General features: G+C 40.8%; 1 protein-coding gene across 1 annotated transcript in view; it reads left to right on the plus strand.

Annotated features, from left to right (window-relative positions):
* Positions 1-24,302, plus strand: part of KLHL14 (kelch like family member 14) — a 111,512-nt gene that overhangs the window by 65,761 nt on the left and 21,449 nt on the right. Inside the window, exon 4 of the mRNA XM_018039795.1 lies at positions 23,125-23,214. Within this exon, the coding sequence (XP_017895284.1) occupies positions 23,125-23,214 (90 nt within the window). The remainder of the gene's footprint in view (positions 1-23,124; positions 23,215-24,302) is intronic.

Below are 24,302 nucleotides of genomic sequence, written 5' to 3' on the forward strand. Positions count from 1 at the left end.
TCCCTGGGTTGGGTAGAGTCCTTGGAGAAGGAAATGGCCACCCAATCCAGTTTCCTTGCCTGGAGAATCCTGTGAAAAGAGAAGCTATGGGGTTGCAAAGACTCAGACACGACTGAGCAAATGAGCATGTTCACAATGTATGACAGAGCTGGGATCCCAGCCCACAGCTCAAAGACCACTCAGGATGAATTCACCAAAGAATGAAAGATAAGCTGAAGCTACTAAAAAAATATCATCAATAGTCAAACGCCTATGTATTTGTAAAAACCTGGCAGAAATTTAAGGAAGAGGATTTTATTTATTCTTTCAGCTTCTTTAAAATGTCCGCTTCTTAAAGCAATTTACCAGTTAAAAATGTTTGCCTCTTGTATGGAATTATTCCCTAAAAAGCAAAGGAAGCCAAATCATTTTTCCAATTGTGTGTATACTATAAATAGAAATGCAAGTTTATGTTGATGCATGGGACAAAATTTCGTATAGACAAAAAACGAGCAGTAAATTCTAGTTTATTACATCTCTGCCACATAAACATCACAGGACTTAACCTGTAGATCTTTTAAGTTACTGAGAAATCTGATCTATGTGAAAAATCTGTCTTTGATAATAACAGCATAGGATGTCTCTGCTAAGTATTGGTCCATATGAGTTTCTAAAAGAGGAAATAAACTATTTAGATTGCCTTCAGCACCGAAGTATGAAGTTCAAAAGGAGGTTTCCACAAATAGCTAGAGAATCAGAGATAGATTTTGTCCAGTTCAGATATTTGGAATTACTTAGGAGAAATGGAGTAAAGAAAATAACACTGATATTATTCTCTAACTCAGCATGGCCTGCATCAGGGGGGGGAAAAAGGACACCAGAGTTTTAAAGAGATCCCCCAAGTCTTGTGGTACTGATGTTGGTTTTCCTCTTTGTTTTTGTTGACTTTCCTGAGAGCCCCATATTTGAGCAGAGTTCTCGATGCTTTTTCTGGGGGGCCAGCCGAGAACAGTGTACACCATCTAGTGGTTGAGTTCAGAACTGCAACAGTGCAAGAAATGTTTGAGCAGAGTGCGGCGGTGGGCGTTTGCCGCCCTGGCAGTCCACAGACACTCCTTCCACGTGTCTTCAGACGTCTGACGAATGCTAAAGCGATTGCCATGAATTCCAGAGGGAAACCCTCACAGCACATAAAAAGATTCGATCGAGGAAGTTAATTTAAACAGCCCTCAGTTAAAATCCTACTTTATTCTGACTACGTAGGTATAATTACTCTGCTTTAATGAGAACTTTTTACTTGCCTGCTTAGTACCAGAATTAATATTCCTACTGTAACAGTTTGTTATGTCAAGAAGTGAGCAACTTGGATGGGAGAGGAAATAGGTTTCATTTATGATCATATGCTAAGAGAATTGCTTCTCTAAACCACTAACCAAAGCTGGGCTTGCCAGTCTATGAACTCCTAGGGAGCCACGGAGCTACCACAAGGACCTTGAATCCACAGCCACAAGGCACATTTTCTAGAAGTCAAATATATAACGTCTTCTACATGTGCTGGATTCACAACTGCAATTCAGATGTAGTCAGTGAAAGAACGTTATTAAATCATCCATAGTTTGTTGGGTAGTTTTCATCACTATATCTTAGTACATCATGCTCATCTAGAAATCCAGAAAATTTATTTCTTTATTTTTATACAGTTATATATGAATTGAAAAGATATAAACTTTTAAGAAATAGAATGGTCCTGACTTCTGCAATGCTACTTCTAAGATTTGTTCTGAGAAAATCATTCACATATCACATTCAAAGATATTCACATCAGTGTTGTTTATAAGAGCAATTAATAAGAACGAAACTCAGGTGTTTGACAATTAGGGGATGTTGAGTGAGTTTTAGTTTATCCATACCGAAAAATATATATAATATAGCATACCACTGTCAAAAACTACTAAGGAAAAATCTATATTTTTCTCAATGAAAATACCATACATTTAAGGTGACAGGAGAAGATTAGGAAAGCAGATATAGCATGCATACCATTTTTATGTGTTTGTGAGAAGACAAAGAAAAAGTCTAAAAGGATACCTTTTATCCCATGAGAAATGAATAATTTATTTTTACCAAGTTTATTACAAGAGAAAGAAAAGCATCAAGGATGCCTCTGAAGTTTTTGTCCTGAGCAAGTAGAAAGATAGAATTGACACTTAGATGGAAACATTTGGAGCGGAAAGTCAGGGTTTATTTGGAGGCATGTTAAGTTTGAGAGCACATTTGGTACCCAAGTGGAGCTGTATTGACGTGAATAAAATCATGTGACTGGAAGATCACCACGACAGTGAGGTAGCTGGATGTGAGAAGAGATTTCAAGATCATGCTCTTGGGGCATGTCAACGTTAACAGATTGAGTTGATGAGCAGCAACCAGTCATGAGTCAGACTAGAAAGCCGCCGCTCAGGTGGTAGGAGGATCCAGAGAGAATGGTCTCCCGGAAGGACACGGGTATAGCAGAGAGTGGTCCATGCAAAGTGATACAGCTAGATCTCATGAGATGAGCGATGGGAAATGACATTTCACTGATCAACATGGGCTTTGACAACAGCTGCTTCAGTGGAATGATGAAGCTATTCATAAAAGCCTCGTTGAAAAGGCTCAAGTGACGATGGAAGGGGAAAAATTGGAAACCTGGAGTAAAGGCAACTCTTTCAAGAATCATTTATATAAAGGAAAACAGAGAATGGGATAGGGAGGAAGACAAGGATATTGATCCCAGAATGTTTTTTAAGGTGGCAAAGCAGCACTTGATCCTCTGCTGGTAGGAGAGATCTGATAAAGAGCCGGGGGGCGGGAGTCAGGGCTGGAGGGAGGGCAGTGAAAGACACAAGACAAGATAAGATTGCTCAGAAAATATCCTTGAATAGTTGAGAGGTGAATGGGACGCAAATGCAGGGCCTGACTTTAGAAATGAGTGTGGATGGTCCATCCATCCTTAATAACAAAAGGAAGCAAAAGGAAAGGTAGGGTACAGATAATACCGATGCAGGTAATTTGGTAGGTACGATGCTGGAAGCCTGTGGGAGTTCTTTTCTAAATGTTTCCATTTTCTCAGTGAAATAGAAAGCAATGTTATCAGCTAAAAGTAAATCAGGGAGCAGATGTTAGAGAGTTGAGAGAGAACAAGCTACAAAATAGTCATTTAGGACAAAGGTCAGAAAAGTTTTTCTTTAAAGGGCAAGGTTATAAATATTTCATCCTTTGCAGGCCATTAGGTATCTGTTGCAGTTCTTTAACCCTGCCATTGTAACAAGAAAGCAGCAACGGACAATATAGTAACTGGTGGCTATGGTTGTGTTTCAATAAAACTTTGTTTACCAAAACAGGCGGTGGGCCCAATTTGGCCCCTAGACCTTAGTTTGATTAAAAAAAAATGGTGTAGGGGAACACAGTAGGAATTTCAGGCAACAATGACATGAATTTTAAATGATGGCATATAAATATATCTCCAGCCACATGCTGGAGTTGTGTGGGGCTGGATATAACCAAGATTTGGTTTTTCTACACAAGTAGGAAGAATGGAGAAAGGAACAAGAGAGTTGAGTGTGTGTGTGCCAGGAAATTATTAAAAGGCAAGTATTGGTATCTAAGCTGAGTCAGGAGGGAAGCAAGGACTTGACAGCTAGTGGGTAGTGGAAAAGAGAAAGGCTTAACGTCTTTAGGCCTCACCGCTAGCCTTAGACGCTCAGATGCCTTTCCTGAGGGATGACAATGATTCATTAGCTATTTTATTGGAGAGTAAGAACTAAACTGTGGTTCATACTTTGTAGAGTGACGATGTTTAGAGTAGTTATCATTCTGCCAAAGAGATATAATGCCGCTCCCCATTTTATCAACTTGAAATAAAGGAGAAGCCACATTAAGTTGAATGCTTGAAGGAGTCTTGTTTACAGTAATAACTAATTTTTTAGTTATGAGGACTACTTTCTCTCTCTTCTTGCCCTGTGTCATTATAAAAAATGTTCTTGCCTATTCCCTGTCCACAGATAATATGGACACCCATTGTCATGTTTCAGGTAATGGTCTTTTTTCCCTCTCTTGATTTCTCCCTTTTTCTTGGTCTTCAGCTCTTAGCCTTTACACGTGGTTATGTTTTCTATTTTCTGGGTTGACACTTGAAGATGCTTATACTCCTCTTTTTTGCTCCCTCTAGACCTTTATCTCTTTTGTTGCATTTATGATCTTTAGGATGATGGCTATTTTTTTTAATTACAGTAAGTCCACTACATACGAACAAGTTCTGTACCAAGAGCGCATTCATGAGTTGGGTACCTGTTAGCCCAAGCACCCAACTAACACAGTTGTCTATATAGTACTGTACTGTAATAAGTTTACAGTACTTACCTTTCACACAAATGATACATTAAAAAAAAATCCCCAAAATAAAACATTTTTAATCTTACAGTGCAGTACCTTGAAAAGTACAATAGTACTTCTATTTTAATAGCTGGCATACAGGCGCTGGCATTGAGTGAACAGGCAAAAAGAGTCACTGCCGAGAACAATTAGAGGAGGTAGGTGACGGAAGAGCTGAAAGATTATCAGCAATGAGATGGAGACAAGCTGCAGTCTCACTCATGCCTGATGCTGATGGCGCAACATCAACGTCTGGTTCCTTGCTGGAACCAGATACACATTCGCATCTTTGAAAGCTCTCAACTTAAAGGTTCAAGTGTAAGGGACTTACTATTATTTTAGCAGAAACATGCCCAGGTGACGAAAGAATGTTAACATGATCTAAGGACAAGATCCTTTCCCTGTTCGCTTGGTTAAGGCTTTACTCCCTGAAATCTTCACAGCCTCTCTCCTGAGAGTAGTTGACTCTTTGGTATTTGGGCACCTCCATGACCTTGTCTCACTCTACTTTCCCAACTTGACATCCCATTGCTTCTCAAACCTTGCTTTACACTCTAACCCAACCAAGCTCCCTAACAGTTCCCCAGCCACCGTGCCTGTCTGCACACAGATGGCATTGACTGGAATTCCCTGAGTTCCTCAGCATCGCTCCATTTCCCATCCTTCCTTCAAAGATCCACCACAAATCTCCTTTTAGCTCTTATTTTACAAGACAACTTTAAAAAAAATTACTCTTCATTTGCCTCATCCTTCTCTGTACTTTGGACTTATGTCATTACCTATACTCTACTTTGCATTATATTTTCATGTGACATAAATTTTTCCTCCATTGGACATAAGCCACTGCATTCTTCTCTGTTTTATACATAGCATGCAGTAGGTGTCTAATATATGTTGTTGTTGTTGTTCAGTCATTAAGTCCTGTCCAACTGTTTGCAGCCTCATGGACTGCAGCACCCCAGGCTTCCCTGTCCTTTTCTATCTTCCAGAGTGTGCTCGAACTCATGTCCATTTGTTGATGATGCCATCCAACCATCTCATCCTTGGTCGCCCCCTCCTCCTCCTCCTTTCAAACTTTCCCAGTATCAGAGTCTTTTCCAGTGAGTTGGCTCTTCACATCAGGTGGCCAGAGTAGTGGAGCTTCAGCTTTAGCATAAGTCCTTCCAATGAATATTCAGGGTTGGTTTCCTTTCGGATGGACTGGTTTGATCTCCTTGCTGTCCAGAGGACTCTCAAGAGTCTTCTCCAGCACTGCAGTTTGAGAGCATCAATTCTTCGGTGCTCAGCTCACATCTGTACCTGACTACTGGAAAACCCGTAACTCTAAATATACAAACCTTTGTCAACAAAGTGATGTCTCTGCTTTTTAATACACTGTCTAGGTTAGCCATAGCTTTTCTTCCAAGAAGCAAGCCTCTTTTAATTTCATGGCTGCAGGCACCATCCACAGTGATTTTGGAGGCCAGGAAAACAAAATCTGTTACTGTTTCCACTTTTTTCCCATCTATTTGCCATGAAGTGACGGGACTGGATGCCATGATCTTAGTTTATGAATATCGAGTATTAAGCCAGGTTTTTTCACTCTCCTCTTTCACCCTCATCAAGAGGCTCTTTAGTTCCTCTTCTCTGACTGCCATCAGAGTGATATCATCTACATATCTGAGGCTGTTGATATTTCTCCTGGCTATCTCTATTCCAGCTTGTGATTCATCCAGCCCAGCATTTCACATGATGTACTTTGTAGATAAGTTAAATAAACAGGGTGACAATATTCAGCCTTGATGTACTCTTTTGTCGATTTTGAACCAGTTCGTTTTTCCATGTCCACTTCTAACTGTTGCTTCTTGATCTGCATACGGGTTTCTCAGGAGACAGATGAGGTTGTCTGATATTCCCATCTATTTAAGAATTTTCCACAGTTTGTTGTGATCGACACAGTCAAAGGCTTTAACGTGGTCAATGAAAGAGAAATAGATGTTTTTCTGGAATTCCCTTGCTCTTTCTATGATGTTGGCAATTCATCTCTGGTTCCTCTGCCTTTTCTAAATCCAGCTTATACATGTGAAAGTTCTCGGTCACGTACTGCTGAAGCCTAGCTTGAAGGATTTTGCTACCTTGCTAACATGTGAAATGAGCACAACTGTACGGTAGTTTGAACATTCTTTGGCATTGCCTTTATTTGGAATTGGAATGAAAACAGATTTTTTCCAGGCCTGTGGCCACTGCTGAGCTTTCCAAATTTGCTGGCATGTTGAGTGCAACGCTTTCACAGCATCATCTTTTAGGATTTGAAATAGTTCAGCTGGAATTCCATCACCTCCACTAGCTTTGCTCTTAGGAATGCTTCCTAAGGCCCACTTGACTTCACACTCCAGGATGTCTGTCTCTAGGTGAGTGACCACACCATCGTGGTTATCTGGGTCATTAAGAACTTTTTTTGTACAGTTCTTCTGTGTATTCTTGCCATCTCTTCTGCTTCTGTTAGGACCTTGCCATTTCTGTCCTTTATTGAGCCCATCTTTGCATGAAATGTTCCCTTGGGATCTGTAATTTTCTTGAAAAGATCTTTAGTCTTTTCCATTCTATTATTTTCCTCTATTTCTTTGCATTGTGCACTTAAAAAGGCTTTCTTATCTCTCCTTTCTGTTCTCTGGGACTCTACATTCAGTTGAGTATGTCTTTCCCTTTCTCCCTTGCCTTTTGCTTCTCTTCTTTTCTCGGCTATTTGTAAGGCCTCCTCAGACAACCACTTTGCCTTCTTGCATTTCTTTTTTGGGGCAATAGTTTTGGTCACTGCCTCTTGTACCATGTTCGGAACCTCCATCTATAGTTCTTCAGGCACTCTATCTTTCAGATCTAATCCCTTGAATCTATTTGTCACCTCCAATGTATAATCATAAAGGGATTTGATTTAGGTCATATCTGAATGACATGGTAGTTTTCCTTGCTTTCTTCAGTTTAAGCCTGAATTTGGCAATAAGGAGCTGATGATCTGAGCCACAGTCAGCTCCTGGTCTTGTTTTTGCTGACTGTATAGTGCTTATTCATCTTCAGCTGCAAAGAATATAATCAATCTGATTTCAGTATTGACCATCTGGTGATGTCCATGTGTGATATATGTTAGGTAAAAACTACATGAAATCTCTTATCCTCACGGAACACATGTTAAGCTAGTTTCAGCCACACAAGGATCCTCAGCATATCTCTTGATAACACGGGGACCCGCGTCGCTTCATCCTGCTGCTGCTGCTGCTGCTAAGTCACTTCAGTCGTGTCCGCCTCTGTGCGACCCCATAGACGGCAGCCCACCAGGCTCCCCCATCCCTGGGATTCTCCAGGCAAGAACACTGGAGCGGGTTGCCATTTCCTTCTCCAATGCATGAAAGTGAAAAGTGAAAATGAAGTCGCTCAGTCTTGTCTGACTCCCAGTGACCCTATGGACTGCAGCCCACCAGGCTCCTCCATCCGGGATTTTCCAGGCAAGAGTACTGGAGTGGGGTGCCATTGCACTTCATCCTAGTCACAGTCAAATGTGAATCTTTGGGGGACCATACATTTCTACCCCTAATAAACCAAAACTGTGTGTTAAAGTCCATTCTCTATCAAGTTCATGCTCTAACAGTTTCATGCTTTTGTCAACTAGTTATCACAAGTGAAGGAATTTTGCTGGTTTGGAGTTTTTTGTCCTCCATAAAATTAAACAATGTAAGAATATTTGAAGGAAGAACTAAGGAAAGGGGACAATAAAAGGACTAACTTTTATAGTTTGTCTGTAATGAGCCTGGTGCATTCTGTAAGTTATCCAATTTAATTGAATTCTTCCAATAGCCCTATAAGGTAGATATTATAATTCACATCTTACTGATGAAGAAAACCACGACTTCTAAGCTCACACAGTTAAATGATATCAAACCTAGATCTGTATGACAATTTACTGCCTTCCATTTTAAAAGGCAGATTGCACATAAGTCTCCACGATTGAACCTAGGAGCTAAAGCCACAATGCATGTTGCATGGTTAGTCTACCTTAACTAAATAGCGTTACTTTCTGCATCTGAAATTTAAAAGTATTGGTTGCAAGTTACAGAAATCCAATTCAATATAACTTAATGATTTGTCATCAAGTTAACAAATGTTTATCAGGTGATCTCTGTGTGCAAGACATTTTTTCAAGGCACTAGGGATTCAGTGATGAGCAAGGCGTTACTGCAGCCAGGAGCCTAACATTTTAGCATGTTGCCTGTCTATGCAGCTAATATATTCAGTATGGAAATACTTTATAAACAAAAGATCTGTCTAATGATAAACCTTTCCAAGTGCTATTGAGAATACTACAAGAGGGTAAAAGAGTGATGTATGACAGAGGAGGCCTTTTTTTAATGGTTGCCTGGGAAGGTCTCCCTTTCTAGGGACACTGGATGAAGTGAAGGAGTGAGCCATGGGAATACATGAAGGAAAAACATATAAGGCAGAGCAGATAGCAAGAGCAAAGTCCTCAACCAGGAATGTGTTGGAGGCATAGGGGAAATTCCCAAGGAGATCAGTATGGCTGGAGCACCAGTGGGGAAGGAGACAGTGGTAGAAAAGTTGGTTGAAGGTGGCCAACAGCCTGGCCTTATGGTTCTTGTAGGTCATTTCAAAAACTTCAAAGTTTACTCAGAGGTCAATGGCAAGTAAGGAAAAGACTGACCAGAAATAAATGTCATCATCTGACTTGGTTCTTGAAGGATCATTCTGAGAGCCCTGTGAAGGTTAAACCCAAAGGGGTAAAGGAGACTGTTAGAAGGCTTTTTAAAAGGCCAGTGGGGAAAGGGATTTATAGACCACTTAAACAGGAGAGGAGAGCTGCTCTGACCTTATGGATAACTCAGAAACAAAATGTCAAAGTTTGGTCTCATTTCTCCTCGCTCCTGTTCTCCTCTCATTTCTCCTCGCTCAGGTTTGCTTCTCCACTTTCACAAGCAACTCCAGGATCTGTGGCCAAAAAGGAAAGATTTCTTCTTGTCAGAGCCGGGGGGAAATCTCCACTCAGGGGCCTGGCTGGATCACGGGGCCATCTTGAGACCGACCAGTCACTCACTGTGTCCACCTCTGTGTTTATGGCCCAGGGGATGGGGTGCTGTAAGCATGCCCGGAAGGAGCAGCAGGATAAAGTATTCATTTTCTGTCACTTTTTTTTTTTTAAGATAAGGCAAAACACCCTGTGAACACAGCAGAAGGATGGAATAGCTAGGGAGAGATTAAAGACGGTGTATCACTACCTGATGGAGGCAAGCCCCAGTGACTTCTCCCTTCTTTGGATTTCTCTGCCACAAAGCTCCTGGACCACTGTGCACTCCTTACAGATGGTCTCCTATGTCTCTGTATTAATGTTTCAAATAATATAGCAACTGCAAACTTCCCAAGAAAATAAAGAGGGCCATAATGTAAAATGCTATGATAAATCTAGTACCTAGAATGAGACTGTGCTGGGTTTGCACATTGATTCTGACCCCACTTCCCCAGAGCCCAGAAGCAGTCGTGTTATACATACCTACATCCGCAGTTTATTGAGAGAACTTCACATATGGGGCTGACCAAAAACAACTTTTTTTTCCCAACCACTGATTTTTTAAAACCTCTGCATTGGATGTCTCATCTCTCCCTGTGGCTACAGGAAAAGTTCTTAAAGCAACCCCAGGTGTCTTGGGTAGTCAATCAAAACCTTGTTCTCTAAATACACTTGAAGTTTCTCTGTCTCCTGTGGGTCCCCAAGTTCAGTGATTTATTAGGAGGACTAACAGAATCAGCATATAGTCATACTTATAGCTATGAGTTATTGCAAGGGGGAAATAGAAGGCAGAATCAGCAATAAGAAAAGATGCATGGGGCAAAGTCCAGAGGAAACCAGGCTTTTCGCTGTGGAGACACACGGGTTGCACCCATTCTTTCCAGGATACAATCATGACAACACCTGTGACACGTTGTCTACCAGAGAAGCTCATTAGAGGCTGAAACTGGCCCAAAGCTTTTACTGGGGGCTGGTCAGGTAGACATATGCCTAGCACATACCAAAATTCCATACTCCCAGAAGAAAAACAACATAAATCTCATTGTTTGTACAATTTGGGCACAGACAGCCAATCTTAGTTAGCTAAGGTAGTGAACTGCTCTTGAAATCTAAGTTCCCTAACAGTAGCTGAAGTCCAACCTTTCTAGGAAAGGCCAGACTTTTCCAAGGATAGCCATTTCAGGCCTGCTGTGTTAAATCTTTCCTGCACACTGAGGTTGACATGAAGGTGAGAAAGACTGACTCACCCTTGGATGGAAATCAACCATGCAAGTAGTCTGGTTCAACCAGAGATAGAGCAGAAGGGGGGGAAGACAGAGGAAAGCTCTTATTTGCCTGGTGTTTTTAGAACCTGACCTTCAAGAGGTGAATGCTGCAAAGCTGACTTTGTTTTCTCATAAGCTATCTTTATAGACACTGTTGTATACCTCTTTCTTATTTTTAAATTTTTTTTAATTTAAAAAACTTTTATTTTTCTTCTATTATGATCATTATTACTTTCTGGCTGTAATGCCGTGCAGCATGCAGGATCTTATTTCCCTAACCAGGGATGGAACTCGCCCCTCTATGTTGGAGGTGCAGAGTCTTAACCACTGGACCTGCAGGGAAGTCCCAGTTGTGAACCTGTTGAAGGCATCCCACCGTCTACCACATGGCTTCTGTTAGGGTCACCTTGCACTAGCAATTAATCTTCTTGGTTGGGAACCTTTCATGGCAGTTCTAGCCAAGCAGGCCCACAGCTCAGCCCACAGGGAGGTACTGGGTGCTATTTTTTCCACCAAATCCAGAAATACAGGCTACTCCTGTCCCCACTCTCTTCCTCAACACTCCAAGCACTGACGGCTTCTGCCAGCTTTGTATCTTCAGACTTCTCCTTGTCCCCAGAAATCCCTAGGAGACACAGGAACAATTGGCCCAAAGTACTTCCGCCAGCCTTTGCTTTGTCTTTGGGGAGCAGGATGGGAGAATTCTGTTCTTCTGCGGATGGAAAATGCCCAATGGTTCCACAAGCACTCTGTTTAAAAAAATCCCTACTCATAGTCTTCTGTGTCATTGTGTATACATAGGCAAAATGTATGTATGTGCACAAAATCATACCACCACCAGCTTAGGAACCACTTTTAGAAACTCTTGCATCGATGGTCGAGATAGGTCTTTTATTTTTTTTATTTTTTTATTTTTTTTTTAATTTTTTTATTTTTTTTTAAATTTTAAAATCTTTAATTCTTACATGCGTTCCCAAACATGAACCCCCCTCCCACCTCCCTCCCCACAACATCTCTCTGGGTCATCCCCATGCACCTGCCCCAAGCAAGCTGCACCCTACGTCAGACATGGACTGGCGATTCAATTCTTACATGACAGTATACATGTTAGAATTCCCATTCTCCCAAATCATCCCACCCTCTCCCTCTCCCTCTGAGTCCAAAAGTCCGTTATACACATCTGTGTCTTTTTTCCTGTCTTGCATACAGGGTCGTCATTGCCATCTTCCTAAATTCCATATATATGTGTTAGTATACTGTATTGGTGTTTTTCTTTCTGGCTTACTTCACTCTGTATAATCGGCTCCAGTTTCATCCATCTCATCAGAACTGATTCAAATGAATTCTTTTTAACGGCTGAGTAATACTCCATTGTGTATATGTACCACAGCTTTCTTATCCATTCATCTGCTGATGGACATCTAGGTTGTTTCCATGTCCTGGCTATTATAAACAGTGCTGCGATGAACATTGGGCACAAAGCTGTCATTTATCTAACAACAACTGTCTGCCAGACACTGACCTACAAAGTGCTGCTTTGCACAGAAAGAGAAGGAAATAATTTACCCCAACAGTCCTAGTTTTACGATTTATCTGAAGTCTCACTTTCTCCCTGAGGTTACAGTTATTTCCATCCCACTTCTTCCATTGCTCTTCTCGTAGAACACGTGTGTCTTACTTCTCTATTTACACATTCTCTTTTTCTCTGCACTGTGAGCTCTGAAATACAGGAATGGCATCCCAGAGTGTAGCACCATAACTAATTCCTCAATACATATTTTTGAATGGAATAAGTGAATGAATGAGCTGCTGTCTCCTAAGGTTTATAGTGAACTACCAGAGTTCACTTTCCAATAATGAGTGTGTGTGATCCACATCAGAAAATACTTCCTTACAAATTCTCATTATATGTACCATATCCATTTCCTTCCTCTGGCCATCAATAACTTGGGACAACAATAGAGCCATCACCTAAGAGAATTTAAGTTGTTGCACAATCATTTTTGCTGTCCTGTTGCCATATCATCTACAGTATAAATAGCCCTGGCTCCTTTGACCTTCATCAAGTATTTGCACAAGCTTAAATAATATAAGCTGCTCTATGGCTTTAATTCATTTATAGAGTTGACTATATTTTTAATGAGTCTTTTTGGGCATAGACCAATGAAAAGTGCAATTTCTCAGTCCTCCAGAAAGCCAAAATCAGGAAGACACTTATTGGCACTTAGGAAAAGGGAGACATCAAAGCACCAGCATGTTTCATTAGCATGCCTCTGAAAACACGCTTTAGAAATGCAGGGGAAAAAAGCTAATATTTTGAAGATATTGCAGTGCTCATTCCCAGGTCTTCACAGGTGGCTCAATGGTAAAGAGTAGGCCTGCCAATGCAGAAGACATAGGAGACTCGAGTTCAGTCCCTGGGTCGGGAGGATCCCCTGGAGGAGGAATTGGCAACCCACTCCAGTGTTCTTGCCTGGGAAATCCCATGGAGAGAGGAGCCTGTGAGGATACAGTCCATGGGTTTGCAAAGAGTCCAACACAAGTGAGTGACTGCGCACATATGCACACAGAGTTCATTCCCAAAGCTGTTTTACTTTCCAAACGTGAAAATAAAACTATTCTAAGTTCTAACTAACATGTCAAGAACTATTCAAAATACAGTAGTTAATATTGTAATGATAGAGTCATAATTTGAAAAGTAAATTTTGGTTGAATAGCTAAGAGAAGCCTGATTTTTTCAGACTCCTCAGTCTTGCTGGTTATTAGCACTTCCCTCCATTTTAGCACTCAGAACTAAAACTGTAAATCAACAAAGATTTATTGAAAAACCTTGACCTTGACAGTTAGGCTTATGATAGTTCCTAGAGAAATATGTCACAGTCTTTGAAGAACTTACAAACTTCCTTCGTTTAACATGTGTGTTGGGTGTAGGGTGACGTCCTCCTAGACAATGTAAAATCCTGATCTAAGGCATGTATCTTTCTCCTTTTCTTCCTTTTAATTTTTTCACTTCCTCCCTCCTTCACATCTTCTGGTATTCATACATTTTTTACACCTGCCAAAGAAGTAATTGCCACATTCTCTCATACTATTCACACTTTTGTGCTACTAATGTTTATTGATTCACTAACGTTTCTAATTTCTGCAATAGGCATAAAAGCTCTAGCAATGCTTGAGGCTGTATTATCCCATGTACTGGACACTAGGGTGGCCGTAAAGCTATAGAGATGACACAGTCCAGCCTCAAGGATCTCACAGATCTGAGTGACACACAAAAGACATTTTTTAAAATTATTTTATTCTTTTATATTAATTTTTATTGGAGTATAGTTGCTTTATAGTGTTGTGTTACTTTCTACTGTACAGTGAAGTGAATTGGCTATATGTATACAGATATTCGAAAAGACTCTGATTCTGGGAGGGATTGGGGGCAGGAGGAGAAGGGGACGACAGAGGATGAGATGGCTGGATGGCATCACCGACTCGATGGACGTGAGTCTGAGTGAACTCCGGGAGATGGTGATGGACAGGGAGGCCTGGCGTGCTGCAGTTCATGGGGTTGCAAAGAGTCGGACACAACGGAGCGACTGAACTGAACTGAACTGATACAGATATTCCCTCTTTTTTGGATTTCCTCCCCGTCGGTCACCACAGAGCACTGAGTAGAGCTCCCTGTACTATGCAGGAGGTTCTCATCAGTGATCATTTTATATATAGTATCAATGGGGTATATATATCAGTCCCAGTCTCCCAGTTCCCAATCCCTCACCTTCCCTTTCCCCTCTTTGTGTCTATACCTTCATTCTCCAGTCTGTTTCTATTTCTGTTTTGCAAATAAGTTCATCTGTTTCATTTTTTAGATTCCACATATATGTGTTAATATATGATTTTTTTTTCTCTTTCTGACTTCGCTCTGTATAACAGACTCTAGGTCCATCCATGTCTCTAATACACTGGTTCATGACTCGGCAAGTGTAAGATAAAGTCATACGTTTACAACAGTGGCACAGAGGAGAGGGTCACAAAGTAACACTCAGGAAAACTCTCCCTCAGATATATTTTTGAATTATGAAAGAGAAACAGACTCTCTTGGTTCTTGCATAGTCTCCAAGGTCTAACATGTGGGCCCTTATTTTCAGATTTATATATCTTGAACTCACATCAACAAGTTTGTCTCCAATGAGACTATGGGAACCCCAATCTGTGTGTGCAGAACAGATTGGGAGTGAGGGAGAAGGTGTTGGCCATCTTTGGATTAATTCAGAACCTCCACCACTCATCACAGGATTCAGATCATGTGAATTTCTTATGGCATTTAATTTTCCAGACAGACCATCGTAATTAAATCATCCCCCAATACACAAAACATGTCCATTTATTGGTAGTTTGCAGGGCTCAGTAGTAAAGAATCTACCTGCCAATGCAGGAGACATGGGTTCGATCCCTGGATCAGGAAGATCCCCTGGAGAAGGAAATGGCAACCCACTCCAGTATTCCTGCCTGGGAAATCCCATGGACAGAGGAGCTTAGTGGGCTGCAGTCCATGGGGTCACAAAGAGTCAGACACAACTTAGAGACTAAACAATAAAGCAGGGATAATACAATCCAAATACAATAGAAAAAAGTAACAGAGCCTTTTTCATGTGTTATTTATTCAATAATATTTATCAGGCATGTTCTCCACTTAATTCAAGAGTTTGACCGTGTGTCTGATTCTGTCTCCAGAGAAGCACTGGCTAAGTTCCTAGATCTTTGCAGAAAGACAGGATGGTAGGATTAAACTAGTAAATTTTAAAAGATTTATGTTTCTTGATTATACTTACCATAAAAACGAAGAAAATGTAAAAAAAAATTTTCTATAATCCAATGGCAAGAAATACTCATTCAGTGTCATTAAAATGAGGCATCTTTCTTTCAGGTTATATTTTTTATCAATAGCAAGTAACTGCTATGTGAATTTGCTTCAAGGAGTAAATATTGTACAAATATATATTCTAGCAATGCAATACTTCCAAAATATCATTTATTTTGCCAATTTAGATAATTTCATAGAACACTTTAGGAACAGAAATCACATACTTAGAGGCAACTTATGATATCAAGAAATCAAAAACCAATAGAGAAATGTATAAAATGCAAATGGATTTGAAATAGATGGAAAATGCTCTTTCATATTTAAACAAATGGAAATTTAAATTTTAACTAGACAGCAATTGTTCACCTACCATGTTGGAAAAGGTACAGATGTTAAAAGGGGTACCATACAATGATCCATCAACAAGTAAGACACCCATCCTTTGGCTCAGAAATTTCACTTGGAAGAATTAATCCTACAGATAAACCCTGTGTATGCGTGTTGGGTACCCACATGGACACTCAGCAGATAACTGCTTGTAATAATAGCGGCAAACTTCACCACGCCCCTACTCTCCAGCCCTCTTACCCCCTTCTCATCCAGCCTCCATCTTCTCTCACCTGGACGACAGAAGGAGCATCCTGCCTCACCTTCTTTTCCCTCATTCACTCTCACAATATCATAAGAGCCAGAGCAATGTTTTTCAAACATAGATAACATCCTGCTGCTGCTAAAACCTCTCCAGTGCCTTTCCATCATGCTAAAAATAAAATCAACACCACTAATCTGGCTTGTAAAGACCTACCTACCCCGCCTCTGCCTGCCCCTGATATCTCCCATTCTTCTCTGGCCCTCACCCTCAGTGTATTTAGACACAGAGGCTTTCTCAAGGTTACTCAGGCACATCCAGCTCATTAATGCTCTAGAATCTCTGCCTGGACCCCTTTCCCTTAGATTTCCAACCAATGACCCCTTCTCACCCTTCAAAATTCACCTTCCGTGACAGTCTCCAGAGTGGCCTTCCCTGATGACCCCAGGTCAAGCCACGGCCAGGCACTCACTTTCTAACACTTGGTCCCTTTAGCTTTCCTCTTTACATTATCCATCCTCACCTGGCTGTGTTCCTGTGCATTCCATCATGTATTTGTGCAGATTCTTCTGTTCCTGTCAGTGAAGTTTCGGAGAGCAGGGGCTCTGTCAGCTTCATTCATTGCTATATTATCAGCAACCAGAGAAGTGCCTGCACATAATAAATGTTTAGTAAATATTTGCTGAGTGAGCGAATCAGAAGGGGATGGAACACATCCCAGGATACCCCTCAGATGGAGCACAGTGTGGCTCTAGAATGAGATGGTAGGCAATCCAAGAGTTATCCTCTGACCGAGGCTGCACCATCACACAGACCTGGCCTCGTTCTCCCTCCCAGACCTGATCTCAGATCCTCTGTTTGGTCTTCTTGCTGTGCTTGCTGTACTCCACACCTGTGTCTCCAGGGCCCAGGTATTTGTTATTCCTGCATCTATACCAGCATCCACCCCATGTGGCTGCCTTGCTCATTCTGTCAGGTCTCTGCTCAAAAGTCATCTGCTCAGAAAGAGCCTCCCTGACCACTGTCAAAATTCCTCACTCTCTCCCTTCCTCTGAAGAGGAGGACTCCGCTTTATTCTTCTTCATTGTTGTCGTCGTTGTTTGGTCGCTAGGTCCTGTCTGACTCTTTTGTGACCCCATGGACTGTAGCCCGCCAGGCTTCTCTGTCCGTGGGATTTCCCAGGCAAGAATACTGGAGTCAGTTGCTATTTCCTCCTCCAGGGGATCTCCCCAACCCAGGGATAGAACTCTCGTTTCCTGCATTTGCAGCGGATTATTTACCATCTGAGCCACCAGGGAAACCCACTTTTATTCAACGCACTTATCTTTTGAAATAGAAGTGCCCATTTGTTTGTGTCCATGTTGGTTACATGCTTTCCCTGACCACAACATTTCTTGATACTGTTTGTCATGACCTCCCCAGTAAGTAGAGCATTGCCTGGCATAGGGTACAGCCAAACAGATCTTTGATTGGTGGGGAATGAATAAATGAATGTATTCATGAGTGCAAAAAAAGCAAAGTACCGAATAGTATGCCCACAGAATGCTATGCCAATTGTATTAAAGAAAATGACCCCTATATATAACTTTTCTGGAAGAAAAATCCAAGAAAACGACCTGGCTGGCCTCTGCAGTAGGGAACTGAAAGGTTGAGAGAGATTTGAGGAAAACTTATTCTTCCTGCAGATCATTATTTTTTACAAGACTACTTTTACAAAACAGGGGCAGTAATTACTTTTTCCAAAAATTATGTCATATTTGACGGTTTTTCAAGTTTATGTATTTGAGGCCAAAAGGAAATCAAAGCACTCATAAATGTTACTTGAAATGATAAACATTCAATAACCACATCTTTAGTCATGCTATAAACTTGGCATAGCCCTATGCAGTCTTTTGTTTGGATGTTTGAGGAAATCTGTGGTTGCAAAGGATACCTACTGTTCGAAGAGGCATATGTTCCTTAGATATAAAATATGAGAGAAAACAGAGATGTGGATCTCTAGCAGACTAATATCTTCATAAAGGCAGCAAGACCCCTGTACATTTTATATGCCAGGAAAAGGGCCTCTGGGCCCAAGGTACTTTGGATCTGCTTGCAAGGTTGAAATATGCCCTTTTTGTTCAAAAGATAAAAACCCTCTGCCAATAGACTCTCCCCATCCTTGCCTGGCTGATTCGGTCAGTGTTTTTCTGGCTCCATCAAAAACATGTATCTTACTTTCAGAAAATCCACTCTTTGAATATGTGGATTTATAGGGAAAAAATATAAAGGAGTGTCAACTTGCTTTAATTAAGGATCCTTTTAAATACAAAAAGAATAAATATTTAAAATATGATTCGATACCAAAAAATTATACAGAACTTTCAGGAACACCATCATTGAACACACAGGTACTCGGTAATTACTTGCTGGTTGGATGAACATACCTATTGAAAATCAGTAGAGTGAAATGGATGAGAGCGTGGGTTGGGATCCAGATAGCCCTGTGTTTGGATTCTATCTCTGCCATTCATTAGCTGAGTCTGACCTTCAACAAGTGACTTAACCTCTCAAGGCCTCAGTATTTCTTACAGAAATAAAGTGAATCACTAATGCTACCCTTATAGTTAGCTGTATTAAATGAAAGCCATAGGCAAATAAAATATATATTTTATCATGTCTTATATTTTATCGTGTATTATAATATGTATTATTTCCTTCATGTAATTTCTGCCTGAATAGGAGCCAGTAATAACAAAACATAAGTTTTGTTATGTTTTCAGAAATATAATATAGGTAATTATATATAAATATTGGCTTCCCTGGTGGCTTAGTGATAAAGAATCTGTTTGTCAATGCAGGAGATGTGAGTTCAATCCCTGGGTTGGGAAGATCCCCAGAGGAGGAAATGGCAACCCACTCCAGTAATCTTGCCAGAAAAATCCTGTGGACAGAGGAGTCTGGTGGGCTAGAGTCCATGGGGCTGCAGAGTCGGACATGTCTGAACACAAACACACACACACATATATAACTATAATTATATATACATATACGTATAGAGAACCCGCACAATGCCTGGCACATAGCAAAAGTTTGGTTAATGGTGGTTCCTGCTGTGAAAAGTAACACAAAATACGCTTGAGAGTTTGACTCTTCATTTTCACATCCACAAAGACCAGTTCTGTGAATAACATCCCAGGACATTCATTGCACTGTACAGAAAAGGGTAGAAGAGTTTGTGTTACTGAGATTTTTATGGCCTTAAAATTATGAGAAAACAATTAACAGGTGTGTAAGTGAATTGTGGCAAGGATTCAACTTGTAACAATGACTAACATCTATTCAGTGTGTGCTGACCAGTCATTCTGCAGAGTAAATAGTCTGACTTAATATCCTCTCCAAGTTTACTTTATAGAATCACCTGCTTCCTACTTTCTTAATCAAAAATATTAAATTCAAATGGTTTATGAAATTTCCCAGACTAGACTAGAATAGCAGGGGTCTGGAGTGAGAAAGCAAAAATGATGCAAACTGCTTCACATTTAGAGGCTGAATGAACCCCTCAGATGACCAGAGGTTTCTTCTTTTTCAGTTTTCTGGCTGTTTTTCTCTTTCCTTATAGAATTTTGAGTTTGTTTAATAAAGTTGAGATTTCTCACAAAGGGCCTTATAAACACGTGTTATTAGATTTTAAATCTGATTTGAAAGTGCCTCTCTCCTACTCCCTGTGAGTAAAGTGACCTTTTTAAATGGAGGGAAGTGGGTTTAGATGACAGTAATGATAAATGCGGTCATGTTCACTCAATAAAATAAGGCCCAGTGCATTTGAGGATAAATCAGTGAAATGTACAGCCCCACCTGTCTGTCTCCATCATTCATTTCCACTGTCACTTTCACAGTGGCTGATGGATCACAGTCGCTGTAAAATTAGACAGCCTTTAATCTCATTTCATCCTGATTAGCTTCTCTTTACCCTTTCCCTCTAACTCACTGACTGACACGCTAAAAACTCACACCGGGCTATATATGAACGGGGAGTACAAACTTCTCTTATGATACCTGCTTGGCAGGGCGAGGCCAGTGTCCACCCCTAGAGAAATGTGGAAGGAAGTGGGCACGTCTTTCTTGTTATTTAAGATAATCAATAATTGCCATACCCGGTGTCATTTTAAACAGATGTTTTGTCTTGCTCACTGCTTTCTTTATTTTGCTTTCCTTCGGGCTTAATCAGAAGTCAAAGCAATGAGATCCTCTGCAAAACTCAAACATTGATTTCATGGCAACATTTTTCTAATAGATTTGGAGTTTTACATTGATAATCATCTCAAAGGATTTTCTGTGTGTATGTATAGTTTCTTGATTCACAACAATAATTCAGGAATGAAGATGCTGAAAGAGCCAAGAAATACAGCATGCAAGGTTTTAAAACAAGAGTAAAAAAATGGGTAGATAAATGAGAATATCTTCAAGTAGCCTTTATATGAGCATTTCAAAGACCTTGTCTTCTCTTATTTTGAAGGATTCAATAGTTTAGTGCAATAATTTCATTTGTTTGCACAAAGCTTAACAATAGGGGTAATCAAATGAGAAAGAGGCTTAAGAATAAATCACATATTATTTCCTTCACTTAATTTCTGCCTGAATGGGAGCAAGTAAATGACAAGAACAAAACACAACTAGTGTTCTGTTTTCAGAGTCTGTGCTTTATTATTAATATAAAGCTGGACTTCCAGTTAAAATGAAGATAATACAATTTTTATTATTTATAAAATGTGGGCATTGAATTGACCAAAAATTTAAAATAAATATTGGAAGAGTGGTAGTCATAAAGTAAGTTGGTTATAGTCAGTTCTTTTTTTTTTTTTTTAACCCTTGGCTGCCCAGGGTCTTAGTTGCAACATGCGAGCATACAGGATCTAGTTCCCTGACCAGAGATCAAACCCAGATCCCCTGCATTGGGAGTGCGGAGTCTTAATCACTGGACCACCAGGGAGTTCCCAGTGGCCTCTGTTCTTACACTTGTTTCATATGAATAGATACATCCAGGTGAAACAATCTGTGCTGAGTTTACTCTGACCAGATGACATTATGATAACCAGAGTAGTACCAGATTGTTCACAACACACGCAGTATACATAATATGTGAGTTAATAGCTTTGTGCTTGGTATTTTGGAAGCAGCATCATAATGCAAACAGTGATGAATTAATTTAAGAAAAGAAAAAAAGGTGTTTAATGTATAACCAGTCACCCAATTTTATTTGCTCCACAAACTCAACATATACTTTGCCCCGATGGACTCTGAGGAGTGGAGCCTGCAGGAACTATGTTGTTGAAAGTGTTTTCCAAAGAGATAACTGAAGGTTGAGGGGCAGAAGGACATTCCCTAGATAACTCCCTAAATCACTTGACTTAATTCATGGGCCACGAAAATCCAGGGCACACCCAATTTTTACTCAATCCCAGAAATCCAGAATTTCCATACCAATGCCATCTCCCTTATGGCTGTTAGTTCAGAAACAGTGAATATTCACAGTCAAAGTGAATACCTAATAAAAATAATGAAAAACTCCTAAAATCCTTTAATAAGAAGCTTAAGCTATCTGATTTGCTCTTTCTGGAGCTGTGTTGTAAGGATTCAAAGCTCTGCCAGTTTCTCCTTATTTTTGTATACATATCTTAGCCAGTATAAGTACATTCTAAGAAAAATAGAAAATATTAAAAACAAAGTGAAATGAGAGATATGTATCATCTCAGATAAATTGGGTTATAAGATAGGCTCGTTCTCTCTGTCTCCCTCTCTCTCTCCCTCTGTCTCTCTCGCTCTCTCTGTCTCCCTATCTTCTCTCACCACTGGCAAAAGAGTACAGAGTACGAGCTGGCCCTGACTCATATTGATTTCCCACCACACTGGTTTCTTAAGTGCTCTGTTGATCCGTGTCAAGCAATAAGTTCCCTGGCTGAACATGCATATCACCTCCCCATTTGTCCTCACCTAGATTTAAGGTGTCCATATGATGAGCTGAACAAGGACATCATTTTTCCTACTGGTGTCACTGGGCCCAAACCACACTGCCCGTGGTGTGACAGCTAATGCCGTGTACATTCACATTCACCATGTGATATAATAATAGCAGAGACGAACGCAGCATTGCACATACGGGCTAACAGGGGTGTCCTATTCCGGTCATGTGTGTCTCCCCAACGAACATGTGCGTGAGAACAGATCCAGGGCAGCCTGGCTTTGGTGGGTTTTCTGAATCACATTCCCCCTCTTCACAGGCACCGCATTCGGGGCAGAGCAGGGCAAGACGAGGGGAATGGATATTTGTGACGTTCCTCACAGTTTTTATCTTTGTTCCAGAAGAGCTCTTAAGCAGACAGATAGAAAATGTGTGATTGTGCTGCTAATGACATTGTACAGGAAATTAAGCGTATACATTTGGAGAAGGCATTAAATCAGCAGGACCTTAATTTAAAAACTTAAAACTGTATGGAAATTCAGCTTGCTCATTGCTGTGGAATAGAAAACAGCCAAGCACCCTGAGTCTGTTTATGGAAAGATTGCCAGCAAGCCAAGTTTGGGCAGAGCAGCTTAATGGCTCCGAGTGGATGCTGGGGGATTTCTTCCAAGACAGAACCCCCAGCCCTGACCGTTTGGGAGTGTCATTCATGGTTTTAGACTGCGATCCCCATCATCAGGCAGGTGAGCAGAACTTAAGAATTGAAAGCAGTGCGACACGTTGTTCTTGACTGATCTGCGGAATAATATTATGTAAAATTCATCCAAAGGGGTGGGGTTGGCAGTTGCTGGAAACACACTGCTGAGCCCTGTGGACTGGGGGGTGCCCCACTCTGCTGTCTGTGTGCTCTTCTGCCTTCTGACTTAGTCTCATGTTTTGTGCATTTGGTGAAAGCACATAACTTGTGAACCAGGGTATCCAGTCCTAAGATGAAAATTTTCATATGTCCTTTTTTTTTCCCCTTCTCAATTCTAGTCATGCCCTACAACAGTGCCCATCACTGCGTCGTGGAGGTGGAAAACTTCCTGTTTGTGTTGGGCGGAGAGGACCAATGGAACCCTAATGGTAACTATTGAACCACTTAGTAGTAGATGCTCAACACGTATGTGATGAGAGGCGCTGGTGGCAATCCATCTTGTAATTACCGTGGAAAACATATTTCTGTGCAGCAGGGACAAATGAGTAGTCGGTGATGGGGGCTGACAATTGGAGGGAGGGTCAGCCGATGAGCTGGCAGAGGACGGTACGCAGCAGTGCGTTCACTCGTGGACTGTCTGGGGATTTGGCTTCGCCGTGACGCCCAGCCCCCTCTCCTTATCCATCCCCTGAGGAATGCCCCCAGCATAAGCCCAGACTCCCTGGAGGCAGGTAGCAAGTGGCAGCTATGAAGAATTCTCACCACCTTCTCCACCAGTTTTCTCCCATTTTATCAGGATAATAACACACAGTTTCAATATGTAAACATCATTTGCCGTCATGCTGAAGGTAACCTTAGCTGAAGTTCCTCTGCAGCCTTTATTACTTAAAGGGCTTTAAGTAATTATTACTATTACTAGTACTTTATTACTATCCAGGCTACAGCATCTTTTGCAAGGGTTTCATCCACAGATTATCCACCATCTTCCCTGTTGATGCAATTACTCCGTAATTGTGTCAAAAAGAGAAATGAAACATTTGAATACCCTTCCCAAGCCCAACACGGGGAGAACACTGTACCTTGCAGCCCCTTGTAGAACACGCAAAAGTATCAAGATATTTTTGGAAACCTTGCAGGTGAAGGAGGGGTTGCCGTTGTAGCCTTCTCTGTAACAGAGATCATTATGACTGAGAAACCATAAAACAGCTTGCAGGTACACATTTTTACTTTAAAACCCCAGAACAGCCAGCTGAAATTACATATAGTGCATATATTTTATGGTGAATGTTCTCTTTCAGCATCTGCACCAAGGCAAATTATAGAAAATTGTTACATCTGTTCATTCTAGAAAATCTTAAAGGAAAACAGTCCAGGCTACCCTCCAAGAATATTTCTTTGAAGAGAAAGGGACAGTCTTTCTCAAGATCTGCCTCATATCTTTCACTGTTAGAAAGACAGTTTCTGGGCTTTGGGGAGAAACAGATTTGGATCAGGAACAAAAATGTTATTTATTATG

The sequence above is a fragment of the Capra hircus genome, chromosome 24 (genome assembly GCF_001704415.2).
Source record: "Capra hircus breed San Clemente chromosome 24, ASM170441v1, whole genome shotgun sequence".
NCBI lineage: Eukaryota > Metazoa > Chordata > Mammalia > Artiodactyla > Bovidae > Capra > Capra hircus.